The sequence below is a fragment of the Orbicella faveolata genome, unplaced genomic scaffold (genome assembly GCF_042242905.1).
Source record: "Orbicella faveolata isolate gen_17 unplaced genomic scaffold, um_ofav_v1 contig_1, whole genome shotgun sequence".
NCBI classification, from domain to species: domain Eukaryota; kingdom Metazoa; phylum Cnidaria; class Anthozoa; order Scleractinia; family Merulinidae; genus Orbicella; species Orbicella faveolata.
Window position 1 is genome coordinate 19,374,056 of NW_028301536.1, and position 14,978 is coordinate 19,389,033.

At 36.4% G+C, this 14,978-nt stretch overlaps 1 protein-coding gene across 1 annotated transcript; it reads left to right on the plus strand.

Moving 5' to 3' along the window:
* The first annotated feature begins 724 nt into the window (after positions 1-724).
* On the plus strand, positions 725-14,693 carry LOC110056961 (BRCA1-A complex subunit Abraxas 1-like). Its single transcript, XM_020763528.2, has 10 exons — positions 725-814; positions 890-980; positions 1,074-1,110; positions 2,898-2,973; positions 3,482-3,593; positions 6,072-6,165; positions 7,196-7,321; positions 7,474-7,558; positions 11,217-11,331; positions 12,397-14,693. Exons 1-10 carry the CDS (start codon positions 743-745, stop codon positions 12,831-12,833), a joined length of 1,245 nt encoding a protein of 414 aa, XP_020619187.2. The 5' UTR covers positions 725-742; the 3' UTR covers positions 12,834-14,693.
* Positions 14,694-14,978: the final 285 nt, after the last annotated feature.

The window sequence follows — 14,978 nt, forward strand, 5'->3', positions numbered from 1 at the left end:
CTTTCCTCAGTAATATAGTAAAAGCTTTTCACTGCTGACATTGACGTTCAATGCTGGCTGCAACTCCTGAATAAACAAGGTCTCCTTAACCTTATCTTATCAAAGCGATCTCCAATAACCAACTCCTTCTATCCTGCATGTACAGGAAACAAATTGACTAGTTTGCTGTATTTTTTCAGATTGCTTTTAAAAATAAGGTTACAATCTGACTCAATCGGGCTCAGTTAGAGGAGGATTGAAAGTTAACCAACGCCGACGTTTTTAATTGTGTTATTGCTGTTTCAAACTTTGTTTTTGCTCCAGATCTGAACTAGAAATTGTCAAAACAGGAGTCCAAGTTTGAACGTTATCGACAAAGCCAACTGACTGTTGATCATCAATCCAGTTCTAATGCATAATGAAATGAAAAGTTATCTTCACAAGGGAGAACGGTCCTGCTGCCTCCTGCTGTGAGTCTGGGTGTTCTGTGCTTGTGGGGAGAGAAATGGAAGGTCTGCACTTCTCACTTCCCGTACCCTTTATTAAAACCCAACCCCATGTTCATGGGCCCCATCTCTTGCTACTTTTTCAATTGTAAAATATTAAGCGCAAACTGCAAATATTGCCCCAGTTTCTCCTTGTCCAGGCACCCTTCCGCCTCTTTTTGAGTCCGTAGAGTTCTTGGGCAGGCCTACCCGAGTTCCCGGCCCCATACTGAGCCCGCGACAAAAAATCGAATACAGCGGATTCATCAAAAATCAAGATGGAGGTTTGCTTATCCGGTTGTGTGTTCTCTTCGTTGATTTACGAACTAGAAAATAGCGAGGGAGACGTGGTAAGTGAATCACTTTTGAATATCTCAATGATTTAATGTGTTGATTTTGACTTATTTTGTACCCTGTTATTTTAGGAGGGGCTTTTATTAGGCCAGATCACAAGCCGTATTGTCAACACTATCACCGATTCGCAGTCAGAAAACTTGACACACGAGCGAGTAGCGAGTAAGTGTTTCGTTTGTTTGCGTTGTTTTCTCTTCTTTCACTTGACGGATCGTGTCCTCTGTTAATGATGAGTTGAATGTTCTTCGTTTACAGCAATTCAAGGTTTCGTTCCCTTTGGAAAAGTGCATAGGTAGGCGAAAGTATGGATACAGGAAGTGACTAATTGCATAAGCTTGCATAGTTTACATTAGTGTGATGTGGTGAAGAGGTCAGTTAAAATTGTTAGCTTTATTAATGATGCTCATCTAAAACCTGGAATGGAACCTAGTATAACAATAAGAAGTTTACCAAATGTTGAAAACTTACGGTTGTGGTACAAGTACCGGTATTCTGCTAAAAAAGATCAACACAAAGCTTGCATACGCACGGGTCTGGGTTTCAAAGAATGAATAACACTATCCATTCGATAAATCGTGCTCCAGTGGACGGTTTAGTTAATTTTGTTATCACTTATCAACTTGATAGCGACCTGTGCCAGGAATTTTAAGCATTGAATGGAAAAATTACACTCAGACGTGCATATAACAAATGTAATACATTCTAAAAGCAAATATAAATACTAATTGTTAAAAAATAAGAAAACAAATCCAAATATTGTTGAAAAAAAAAAAAAATAAAAAAAACAAACAAATCCAGATCTGTATGCCAATCCATAATCATTCCCTCCCTAAACAACCAAACATAAGTCTTTGTAACTCAGAGAGATGGTATAACACCCATACATTTCAGTGCCCCCACATGTTATTTTGATTGTTATTGTAAGTGAAATACAACAATAAATACAAAAAAAATGCAAAATCTGGGAAGAGATCAAAATTATTAACTGTTCCTTCCCTTGCTGCAGGTCTTTTCTCATAGCAAGTTGAGTTTCTTACCCAAGAAAACAATGCAATAACTCTAGCTGAGCAGACAGCCATCAGTGTTTGCACATTCAATCATTCCTGTTTTTTAGAGACATCTGAGACTTGACCTGTTGCTCTACTAGCCAAAAATATGTTTCTAAGCATACTAGTTTGATTATTGAGTTGATGTGAAAATTCTAAACTTAGTCAACATCTATCACCAATCAAAGACAATACTCAGATCTTAGTAGAGCAATTTCATTGGAATTGAACTGTTTGTGTTGAATCTGTGACTGAAGTCTCTCAAGCAAGGAAAGAAGACCAAGAGCATCAGGAAATATCTGTTTGCTCAGGCTAAACCAACCCACCTCACGTAGCTGGACCTCACAAACTAGAGTCAAATGCACTAACCATTAGGCTACCATGCACAGTAATTTATTATATTTTATACATACAGTAAAACCCCACTCTACGGACACCCGCTTAATACAGACACCTGCTTCTAATGGACAGTTTTCTTTGTCCCGACAACTAAAAAGCTCATATATTTTCTCTTAAATTAGCCTGCTTAATACAGACACCCGGATAATGCGGACACTTTATCATGTCCCTTTGGTGTCCGTATTAACATGGTTCCACTGTATTAATAATTACATTATTAACAATTAATAATATTATTACATTATTAACAACTTATTAACCGAGAGTGAGGTCTTCACGGGAAAATCTCAGACCAAGACCGAATGTTCGAGGTGAATAAGTTTATTATTATATGGCTTTTTACTTTGGTTTTGCAGGTCCGTAATCGGCTCATGGGCATTAGGGGAGAATAATGCCGTACAATTGGCCAATCAGAGCACATGTTATATTGGCTACAAACACAAGCCATGTAATAAAATAGTTTAATAATTATGTTGATATACAGTGTATCAGCATATTATTAATTAAACCTGAGTTAAACAGTCTACTGTGTTGATCAGTCACCCATCTATTCTTCAAAGGTTTGACTATATCCAGAAAATGTACATGGAATTAGAGTAATTTAATACCTATCTGAATTTGATTTTCTAAACAGTTTCTACACTGGTGTCGGCGATATAGTTGAGGATACTGTTTCAGAGGAACTCAATAACGATAATGAAAAGACTGAAGTAAGTAATAATTATAATATTATGGATTTCTTAGTACTAGATTCTACTTGCACAAATATGCAACCTAATGCTTGGCCATAGCATAAGGCTACTTAGTAAATTGGTATTAAGTTTGTAAATGTTTGGGCTTACATTTCATATACCGGCAGTAGTACTATAATCAGATATCTTGCAGTGTGCTAGGTATGGTTTTAGCAGATTTTTGATGTTTGTAGCCTGGTGCAGTCGTAGTTACTTGTTCAGAGATGGTCCGTATATTTTCAAAGTTGCTAGCAATAAACACAACTAACATACATTCACCTTCTGTAATACTGCAGTCATCCTCCATTAGTAAACAACATTAACATGGCCTCCTGATTAATGCTGTCACATTTTGTTAAACAATCGATGGCAACATTTTTGAGAGTTTAAAGTGATTACATACCTTGTTGTATAGCTTGTGGAACTAACAGTGAAGTCATTTAGTGGACACTGATTTTATTTATCATTTGTATAATTGTATTTGCAGAAAGTCATTGGCTGGTTTAAGTTTCGTCGCAATACCCAAGGCTTGGTTTCAATGAGGGAAAGAATTATCCATCATAATCTTATTAAAAAGTTCAACTTCATCCCTACCAAAGGTGATTTTAAAATTAGCAACATGTCATCATTTTGGTTGTTTTCCTTTCCTTCTTTATTGGTATAATTTTAGTTTGTCTACACTTGTAATGCATGAAACCTTGCTTGATAAGTCATCTGGTAACAGCAAGTTTTTCTATGAATTCCCTGAAGAATTGAACTGTTACCTAAGACCTTCCCCTTCTCAACCCATGCTATGTCTGACTGCTTTAGCAGGGGTTTCATCAAGGGTGGAGCACCGGGCAAATTGACTGGGTGTGAAGTACGCTTTTGGTTGTGCTAACACCTCCTGCTAACATGTGCTGGTTCACAAGTTAGCTCTTCATGTAGCCACCAACAAGCACTTCTGAGTAGGAAAACTTCTTGCTGGTTACAGGAAGTTCCTTTCTTTAAAATCGGTTTGGTAACCCATGTCTTCTACATGGATGCAAATGAGAAAAGACTACATGGTATTCACCACTGAAGTAACCAAAGAAAACTAAAGTAGAAATAAGAAATCTATAGAAATCAAGTGATTTAGTTCTAAAACTATTTGAAATCACTGACTGCAAATCAACAAGATCTCTGCGTTATTTATTTATTTTCTCCTGAAAAGTGGCTGTCCCCAGGATGGACAGAGGGCCACCTGGCTAAAAGCCTGGTGTGAAGACAATTTTGCCTGCCTGGTTTGACCATGTAGAGGAAAGGTCTTCTTATAAAGAAGTTCAGTTCAAAAAATTGTGCCCACTTGTGAAAAACAGTTGCCCTCCTGCTGAAAATAATAAGTAATGAAACCCCTACTTTAGAATTCAATGCATTGTACCCTGATCACTGGAGAAAGGGAAAAAGGGAAAAGGATTCGCTTTCCCAATTCCAAACCCATGGGATGCTGGGACACTGACACCCTTACCCCATACTATAACCAATATCTTTTGGTAAACAAAGCAATTAAATTTATTTAATAACTTTTAATTTTTGTTTTGTTTGGTTTTATTTTACAACTACAAACCCTGCTTGGGTATAATTTAACATTTTTTGTTAAATTCTTGGTAGTTCTTTTCTTTATCTTTTTTGGGCAAAGTTAGGCCTGTTTGAAACGATGGTTTAGCTATATAGAAGGTATGCCATCATCTTGGCATACCTCTCAGTACTGTGTGAGAATATAATACTTACAGTGAAACCTGACTGTATTAAGCGGACACCCTTGGGACATTCACTAGTGTCCTCTTAATACAAGGTGTCCGCTCAAAACAGGTTCTAATATAATGTGCAATAATAGTTTATTATTAACCCTTTTGTAAGAGTGTAACACAGTGTAAGATCAAAGACAGCCCATAGCACAATGTCCAGTCAGTCAATGCATCAATCTGTAATCTACTTAGCTTTAAAAGGACATCACTGAACAACGTTAAAGGAGTCTGAGCTGAGCTTTTAGAAGTAAAAAGCCTTTAAAGTGTCCGCTTATTGCAGGTTTTATGCAACAAAATGGCCTAACATTTGTGACTGCATCCGCTTAACAGAGGTGTCCACTGAATACAGGTTTATTTTACAGTAGATGTGCAAAGAAAATTTTGGGACTCAAGCTGGTATGCACTTAAAGTGGTACTATGATGAAAATCGCATCTTTCCTATCTAAACCATTTTAAAACATAAACAAGTAGTCTGTATGAGAAGAAAAATGCTGTTTACTATTTTCAAATATCTCTTTTCGTTCTAGAGATATTCAAGTTTTTAAAATATGCAAATTAGCCAAACGATGACGTCATACACAACCAAATTTTCATGAAATATAATGAAGAAGGATATCTCAGCCAATTTGTATCAGAAATGTTTGATACTTTGCAGTAACATTCTTCTAAATGTGCTTCACAATATGAGCATGACAGTTTTGTTACCATGGCAACATACTGGGTTCCAGACCTCCCCAATATCAATGGCTTTTCTGGCCACCTTTGGTATTGCATTTTGACATTTGCTAATGGTGCCTCATATGCATGATCTAGCAGGCATGTGAATATGTTAGTTCGAGTTCATGGCCTTGTTTAATGTTTTTTGAGCTGAAAATCACTAAAATATTGAAATAAAGTGGGTGGGGACTGGAAAAGAGTGAGTTGCCATGAAAACAGAATTTGTTATGGCTGTAGGTGTGTTGCCTGTAGAACTATTACCTACCAGGTTTCATTGGTCTGTGCTGCAAATTGGCCAAGATAGCTCAATTTATATACTTGATATAATATTGGGTTAAGTATATGACGTCATCAGTTATCTCATTTACATATTTTACACATCTTTCAAACTTAAATATCTCGGGAACTAATGCAGATATTTGCAAACTGTAAACGGCGTTTTTATTCTTTCATGTCATTCTATATGATACACCAAAAAAATCAGGGGTCAAAATTTGATCATAGTACCACTTTAATAGAGGGTGCCTGCTTAATATGGTGTCTGCTTAATACAGATTTCGCTGTAATATCATATGATTTCTTTCTTTCTTCAAGAATTCATCATGGCAATCTTCACAGCACACATGTCCAGAGATATGGCTACTCACAAATTAGACTACAGCTTTTGCCGTTCTGTACACGATGGAGGGTATGTCTGTAGACGTTTTAAAATTAAAAATTAATTTCCATCCGTAGACTGAATCTTTAGTTGATCATTGTCAGTATTGTATTCACTTTCTGTCAGTGGATTATTAAGAATTGATTGGTTGTGACCTTATCATAACCTAGATTTGCTGTTGATATGATTATACTGATCTATTTAAACAGTCTATCATGAATAGTGTTTTCTTTTTGGCTAAGCTACTCACCATCTATTCTGTTGTAGATAGTGGGCAGCCTAGCAGTATGTGGCTGTTAACAAAATGGCTGCTGCTTCTTTGGATTTTTGAAGTGTCTGTGCAAAGGATTTAGATAAAGTTTTTACTGACTGGTAGATTGATACTTAGTGATTATTTGCTCCAGATTTCTATGTGTGATATGTGCCTCAGGCTGCACCTTTGTCAACTATCACAAGATAGAAATCAAGAACAAAAATTAAGATGGATTCTGCTCAAAGTTTGAGCAATAAGTGCAAAAATTACTTGCTAAAAATCTACTCACAGCACAGCAAGTTTTTGAATACTATTTAAAACATGTCACTTTAATTCATTTTTCTAGGTGACCACGCAATTAAATCTCCAAGCATTCTCGAGAAATTTAATGTCAAATCTCGTAAGAATGCTTAATGCGTGTGTTGTTGTGTTTTCAACTAATGCGAAATGTCCATTTTTATTGAAATATGGATAACTTCAAGTTCAGTTTTCTCTTGCGGGGTCAGCTTGAGAGCTAAAGTCTTGATAAGATCTTCTTACCTTAATTCAAAATATTACCATGCTATAAGGTTTTTTTGGTAACTTTGTTTTTGCCATTATTGCTTGAGTGTTCAGCGGAAATCATGTTAATAATCTTATTGTTAATTGGGTAGTGAACAGTTTTCTGTTATTTCTGCTTGCAACTCTGTAATCTACTACATCTTTATTTATTTCACATGCTAACTTCCATAACTATGGCTTTTGAAAGCAGATTAACAAAGGGGGCACATGTAATGTTAAATAAATGTGTTCTTAAATTCATGTCAGGCATTTTGAGCCAGTTCAAGTGCAGATTCTAAACCTTGGAGATACATCACATTCCGAGTACAGACTCAATTGCCACTCTGCTCAGGCCACGTCTAGTCTGTTTCATGAAGTAATCGATTCTTACAGGTAATGACCAGTGATATGTGACTTAGAATATTGTGTTGTCTGGATAAATAGAACGATATTTAATATGTGAAAATAATTCATCAGATTGAGGCATTTTATGTTTAGTTGTAGTCTATTGATAATAATGACATGTAGTTCATGTCGGCTTGCAGGAATGACTTTGTTGACAACAAAGGATGTATACAACAAGCTTCTAACATGCATGGCATGTATATTACCATGATGAAAAAGCTACAGGTGTGTGTGGCTGATAAGCATCTACTTCTGAAAGTAAACTCTTAATCGCTAGCAGTAATCAAAGATTCAGTCTGTCAGCAGGCTCACATTTGGGGATTAGAGCACGAGTGGCGTGTGAGTGACAAAGCCACGCCCTTTCTTTGTGCCTCTTCACCAGACTCCTTCCCACCGGGCCGCTTCACTTTTGAATTCTCGCTTTGTTGCTCACATGTGTTCCCAAATGTGAGCCTGGTTGTAGGCTATCAAAGATTATGAGGGTGTGTTTGATGCCTGCACTTTAATTTGCACAGACCTTTTGTTCCATTGAAAAGTCCTGCAAAAGTTGCCACATTTGACCAGTTATGTGACCAGAATAGAAAAAACCCTAAAACTTGAAAGACATCTAAATCTGAAAGTTTAAGTCAGTGTCAACAGATTATGAACATCCACATGCTTAATGCTCTGTATGGGTGTTCTAAAACTCACATTATCATAAAAGCTATCAGGTAATAAACACCCTTATTAACAGACATTCTACAGTAGCTTTCCATTTTCCTAAGTGCGAACAGTAATTCCGTTGGTACGATTATAAAGAAGGTAAAGTTGTTTCTGATTCATGAGAAAAATCGGAACTCTTCTTCTCTTCTTCCAAGTTTTAAGGATTTAGAATTTTAATGTGAGGTTTGGGACTGGTACTAGTTATGTACACTAAATCCTAATTATTTTTTCAAAGCAAACATTCCCTTATATAAAATTCCCCATTTAGCACTGCAAAATGCTCCAAAATGGCTTTCCTCTTAAGAGCAGCTTCGCCTAAATATCAACTAGACTTGGAAATAGCGAAAAAATCGAATTTCTTCAAACTCGCCCAGAATGAAGCCCTACGGGCACTAGTTACAAAAATATCATTTTAAGTTCGATAAATCAAAAATTATTTTTTTCTGCAATTTTTTCGTTTCGATGCCCCAAATCGGCCAAAATCCATCGAAAATGAGCGGCATATTAAGAGGCTCGTAAACTCAAAAGCAAAAATCTTCATTACAAACTGATTGCACGTCGTATTTGTACTTCCTTTCTTGTCTATTTAGAGCTAAATAGATCGTGATTTGATTAGAACTTAAATATTTGACAAATTTTTTAAGTTAACGACCCAAGACAGCTTTACAAGAGGTCTACATTTAGCCTATTTTCAAATGCTAAAAAGGCGTTCTGGTACAGGGCTTTTCCCGAAATGACTAGTTTGGTCTGAAAGAGCATTGTTTCTTCTTCAAATTACTGAAATTTAAAATTTTTGGGTAAATAAAATCGTGAGCGCTGAGATAGTGAACTAAATGCAGCTCTTCGTCCTGAAAACGTGACCTTTGACCCAAGCGTAACGAAACCAATTACTGCAAGAAAACCCGGAAGAAAAGCAAACGTTCCGTTATTTTGAAACAATTTCTAGTGATATCTCTCCGAAACCATGATTGCAAGAAACTATTTCCAGATATGAAATCTTGCAGGGTCAAAGACGGAGCTAAAGGGCGCATTTTGACACAATAACTTTGTTTGCTGAGAATTGAATTGCAGTCAATTCCAGTGAAATTTGCAAACTTGACGTATGTTAGCCGATACTTACCTGAATATTTATATTAATAGAAGAGTCGTCTTCTTGGATTAACCTTCAAAAGAGGCTGGACCCAGATTTGGAAACCTCTAAAAGAAGAAATGTTTAATATTCCGTGACCTACCCAATGCTATAGATTCCATGCACATGCCAACCGCATGTTTGTCGTAAAACCAACTGAACTCCACTGACAGTTTCCATGGGCAACCCCAAAATAAACAATCTCCAAAAATGTAAAGTGAAATTGGCTGTCTTCATGAACAGTTAGAAGCTAGAGTCAAGTTCTATTGCCTTTAAAAAGTGCTTGATTTTATTTGTTTGCGTCGACTTTGTTCACTACTCTCACGTTCGAAAGCCGCGAATCGGTCACGCCAAAACAGTGGAGACCGTGCAGACTGCAGACACTTGTTTGGGCTTTTCATTGTGACTCCTTCTCTTGGGTCTAGCTACAAAATAGTGTTAAATATATCTGAAAGTTTGTCATTTATCCACAGGCTGCACAAGCGCAGTATTTGACTTTTGATTCAATAGACAAACGCGTACAAGACTTTGTATGGGAAACTTACTCAGTCTGCAAGGTCTGCAGTGTTTTGGCGTGACCGATACTACGCAGTATTCGAACGTGACAGTAACGACTGAGTGAACAAAGTAGAATCAAGCATTTTTAAAAGGTAATGGAACTTGACTCTAGCTTCTAACTGTTCATGAAGACAGCCAATTTCACTTTACATTTTTGGAGATTGTTTATTTTGGGGTTGCCCATGGAAACTGTCAGTGGAGTTCAGTTGGTTTTACGACAAACATGCGGTTGGCATGTGCATGGAATCTATAGCATCGGGTAGGTCACGGAATATTAAATATTTCTTCTTTTAGAGGTTTCCAAATCTGGGTCCAGCCTCTTTTGAAGGTTAATCCAAGAAGACGACTCTTCTATTAATATAAATATTCAGGTAAGTATCGGCTAACATACGTCAAGTTTGCAAATTTCACTGGAATTGACTGCAATTCAATTCTCAGCAAACAAAGTTATTGTGTCAAAATGCGCCCTTTAGCTCCGTCTTTGACCCTGCAAGATTTCATATCTGGAAATAGTTTCTTGCAATCATGGTTTCGGAGAGATATCACTAGAAATTGTTTCAAAATAACGGAACGTTTGCTTTTCTTCCGGGTTTTCTTGCAGTAATTGGTTTCGTTACGCTTGGGTCAAAGGTCACGTTTTCAGGACGAAGAGCTGCATTTAGTTCACTATCTCAGCGCTCACGATTTTATTTACCCAAAAATTTTATTTCAGTAATTTGAAGAAGAAACAATGCTCTTTCAGACCAAACTAGTCATTTCGGGAAAAGCCCTGTACCAGAACGCCTTTTTAGCATTTGAAAATACCCTAAATGTAGACCTCTTGTAAAGCTGTCTTGGGTCGTTAACTTAAAAAATTCGTCAAATATTTAAGTTCTAATCAAATCACGATCTATTTAGCTCTAAATAGACAAGAAAGGAAGTACAAATACGACGTGCAATCAGTTTGTAATGAAGATTTTTGCTTTTGAGTTTACGAGCCTCTGAATATGCCGCTCATTTTCAATGGATTTTGGCCGATTTGGGGCATCGAAACGAAAAAATTGCAGAAAAAAATAATTTTTGATTTATCGAACTTAAAATGATATTTTTGTAACTAGTGCCCGTAGGGCTTCATTCTGGGCGAGTTTGAAGAAATTCGATTTTTTCGCTATTTCCAAGTCTAGTTGATATTTAGGCGAAGCTGCTCTTAATATCACCTACAGCAATCCAGTAACAACTGCTCCTCATCTGTGGTTAAGAATGACCCCCTCCCTAATTTATACAGCACAAACTAAACACTACATAAATCACACTACACTAACTTATGTTGCTTAATTACAACATGATAACTAACAAAGGACAATCCAATTTAAATACATCATAAAGCAGACAGAATGATGATGATTCAGCCAAACAAAAACAAACTTAAAGTAGTGGATATTCTTCCCATAATTCGTCATTGTTTTAAAACTGATATGCATACTTACAGTAATTGAAATAATTTTGGTCTTTTAGGAACTGGTTGAAGTAGTAAAAAATAGTGAAACAACTGTATCATCGTTAACTGAGGAAGTTGAAAGCAGAAAAAGGCAACTGGAAGAATGTCGACAACAACAAGCCAGCAAAAATGGTGACTAACACAAATTGTTTTTATTAATGATAGGATGTGTAGTGATAATATTTGCAGGGTTTTCCAGTATTGGCTCAAATAATTATCATCGAAACATGATAAAACATTTCTCTTGATTCTGCTGTTCCTTTTGCTTGTGTTTTAACACTTTAAAAAAATAACCCTCAGAACAATACTGTACCACTGCAGTGTAAAAATGACACTGTCTATTGTGGGGTGTGAAGAAGCATAGAGTGGGTATTCTTGGCTCATACCAGGATTTTTTGTCACAGAGAATTGTGGGAAACAATTTCTCATGCCTTCTGATTACAGAACAGCTTGCTCTCTATTATACCCACCCAGGCTCAGGGACTCCCACATGAAAAGGTTGTGGATACTTGTCGGAAAATTTGAATTAGACCCCTAAAGGAGAACAATTGGAGCATGGTTCAAGCTTTATTTCACCTCTAAAAGATACCACTTAAAACAGGATAGACTCGATTACCAGCTGCTGTTCAAGAAAGGAGCCTGGTCTAGTAGACCGGACTTGAAAGACCAGCGGAAATCAAGCCTAATAAAAGAACTAAAAATTGGATTGTTTGTTTTATTTTTGTTTTTTTCGTTGCACCCTAAAAGATACGTTGAAGGCTAAAATAGTGGCGTTTTGTCATCACCCTAAGTGAGACCAGAATCCTTGATTTAAATCCCTAAGCGAGACGACTAGCATCCCCGACCTTTTCATATGGGAGTTCCCCAGGGTAAACCCACTTCTGTACAGCAGTCAGGATGGTTCACCTCAACCTTGTGTTTATCCATACTGTCTCTTTACTTTCATTGTTCATTTTGGATTTGGGCAGGGAACTGGGCTGACTTTCAAATTTTAATCAATCAATAAACACCACCACATGAAAGATCATCTTGAACGTGGTCATTTGACCAAGTTTGACGCTTTTAGGGTGAACAGAGACCAAGTTGTGGACCTTGGACCTTATTTGAGTCATTCATTCATTCCGATTTTACCTTTGCTTTCAATGCAATAGTTGTGTAGATATTAATCTGGTACATAACTACCTTTTACTATTACAGTGCCATGTGAAGTGGACGAAAAGCGACCTCTACAACCAAATTCTGTATCAAATGAATCCAACCAGGAGACAGAAAATGATAATAAAACTGCGCAGGAAAAAGGATCAAAAATGCCTATCACGGATAACAAAAATACAGATGCAATGACATCCACTGAAAATAAATCAATGGAGACAAATGATCAAACCATTCTACATGAAAATGATGCTCCAATGGAGGATAAGTCCTCTGTCAACTCTGAGAGTTTTCCTAGAACTTCAAGACGGAAACAGAAGACTCCTGCGAAAGTTTCACATTATCCAAGTCCAGAAAATGATGATGACATAACAGATGATGAAACACAACCATATTCCATAGATGACAATATTAGGGGACCAGACTATGAAGATAAATTTGCTAAGAAACTTGCTATGGAATCATCTTCTCCAGTTTTTTAGCACCGATCAAGACATTTTAAAAAAGGACTGTTTTTCAGATTACTAAGTTTCTCTAGTTCTGTTGTGGAATTGGGCTGGATTCTGTGAAGTTCATCTTGAAACTGAAAGGAATCAAACCCTAATAAATTATACATTTAAGTTTACCATGTTTAGGATTGGGCAACCTCTCAAAAACAAAAATTAGACACTTTGAGATGTTATCTTTGAGCTAGAAACATATGACAGTATATATTAACAAATTACGTAAATTTGAACACCATTTAATGTTGTTAGTACTCATCTGGTGTCATATTATGGATGTAGGATACAATACCTGCAAACGTTTTTCAGATGAAATTTAAAATCTACCTAATTGCAATTTGATGCAAGTGAATGAACCCCATAACAAAGAAGGGTCTGCTGGTTAACCCAAATTTGTGACTAGTAAGTTGTCACTGTGTGGTTATTGAGTAAAATGTCAGCTCAAAACAGCCAGACTGCAAAGGAACTTGTTGGACTTTGCTTGAAAGCATCCAACATAGCCATTATCAGACAGTGCTTCCTAAACTTGATGAACTTTCTAAGCAAAAGGGAAATATATTCATTTGTTTTTTTTTTATTAAACGATTCATTTCCAAATTGAAAGAAAGGCTATGTGTAATTGCTAGCCTCTCAATTGTCCAATCTACTTTGCAATCAAGGACAATTTTAAAGACTTGTACACAGAAGTTTTGTATGTGCCATTTTTCCTGTAAATACAGATTAGTGCAATGTCACTTATTTGCATGTTTTATACAATTTGTGATTGAAGTATTAAAACAAACCCATGTATTATATTATTAACATAACTATCTACTTGTTTTAGTTAAATTTGATTTCTTCTGAGCACATCTTTTCAGTAGTCATTGAAGTTGTTTTGGTGCACATTTTTTTCTCTAATTACTTTTGCATAATTTTGTTGCTTTGGCCACATGGGAATGAGTCATTTGGAGTGGAGATTTCTTTAACTCTCAATAAGCATGAGAATTATGAGAGAAAACGTGGTGATTGTCAAGGAAGATTTGAACAGGTTCAAATTTTATGAGTTGCTACAATCAGGGACAAAAGTGTTGCTCTAAGACATTTCTGCAAGTGGAACATTTCTGAACAGAAATCCACATTTCCCTTGATAGCGAAAACACCTTTTAAGTCAATAGCCACCCCCACCCCCTAATCAATGTTGAAACAGGCTTTGTCAATTTTTGTTCTCTCATGTGGTTACAACACTGGAAAGGGGAAAGGGGATGAAATATGAGGAGTGGAGATAGGATAAATTACACTCTAAGGGGGAAGGTTTGTTTTCTGGTAGTGTCTCGACTACTTTTGTCCTTGATTGTAGGTGTGTATGGGAGTTTTGGGGCAAAAAAAGAGTATTATAGTTTTGATTCTGGTTATTCTTACTTGTTTCTGTTTGGTATAGGCTTTACACATGGTTGGAAATGTTCCTTAGAGTGACCTCATTTCACTGTGCTTTCAAATAATATCACGTGAACTAAACAAAAGTTCACTTCAAAAGGTTCAGAATGTGACTTATGTGGATTGTGATTGGTAGATTTTTATCTGCACATTTTTTTAAAACTAGTTTCATTTCAGGGTCTCTTTTTTGTCGACATAACAAGTAGTTGAAAGCAGGGTAAAAAAAATAGTCTTAAGTTGGGTCATGAAATTAAGAGTGCATTTCATTGAAAAGTGCAGGGAAATGTCAGTACATTGTCTGCAAGGATGATGGCTGACACTTCAGACTAATCAGAACATTGCCAGACATCTAAAAATAGAGGATATTAATAATAAAACACTGATACAAGCCACTTTCCCAATAAAAGCCAAACCTACGTGGTTATAGTTTCGACTTCTGTTGGGAGAACTTGGTTAACCTTTCCATGTTGTTGCTTATTCGCATGGTTCTCATGTTTCTACTGACCTTTACATTTGCCACAATTTATTTCCTCTTGCTCCTTGCATATCGTGTGAAACATTCTCATGTGCCCAAGGATCTTAGCAAGAATTTTACCATCTTAAAAAAGTGCAAGAACAAGTTTGACTGTCTCCTTTATGAAACGTTTTTTATTAATGAACTGAGACTAAGTATCAATGTACAGTCAGACTCAATTAGCTTTTAATCAATTT

What these genes read in the sequence shown, in the direction of transcription:
- LOC110056961 (XM_020763528.2), top strand. Translation starts at nt 743, where the DNA reads ATGGAGGTTTGCTTATCCGGTTGTGTGTTCTCTTCGTTGATTTACGAA. An exon ending in ACGATAATGAAAAGACTGAA is followed by an intron (nt 2,974 to 3,481) that starts GTAAGTAATAAT and finishes TTGTATTTGCAG; the next exon opens with AAAGTCATTGGCTGGTTTAA. An exon ending in CCATGATGAAAAAGCTACAG is followed by an intron (nt 7,559 to 11,216) that starts GTGTGTGTGGCT and finishes TTGGTCTTTTAG; the next exon opens with GAACTGGTTGAAGTAGTAAA.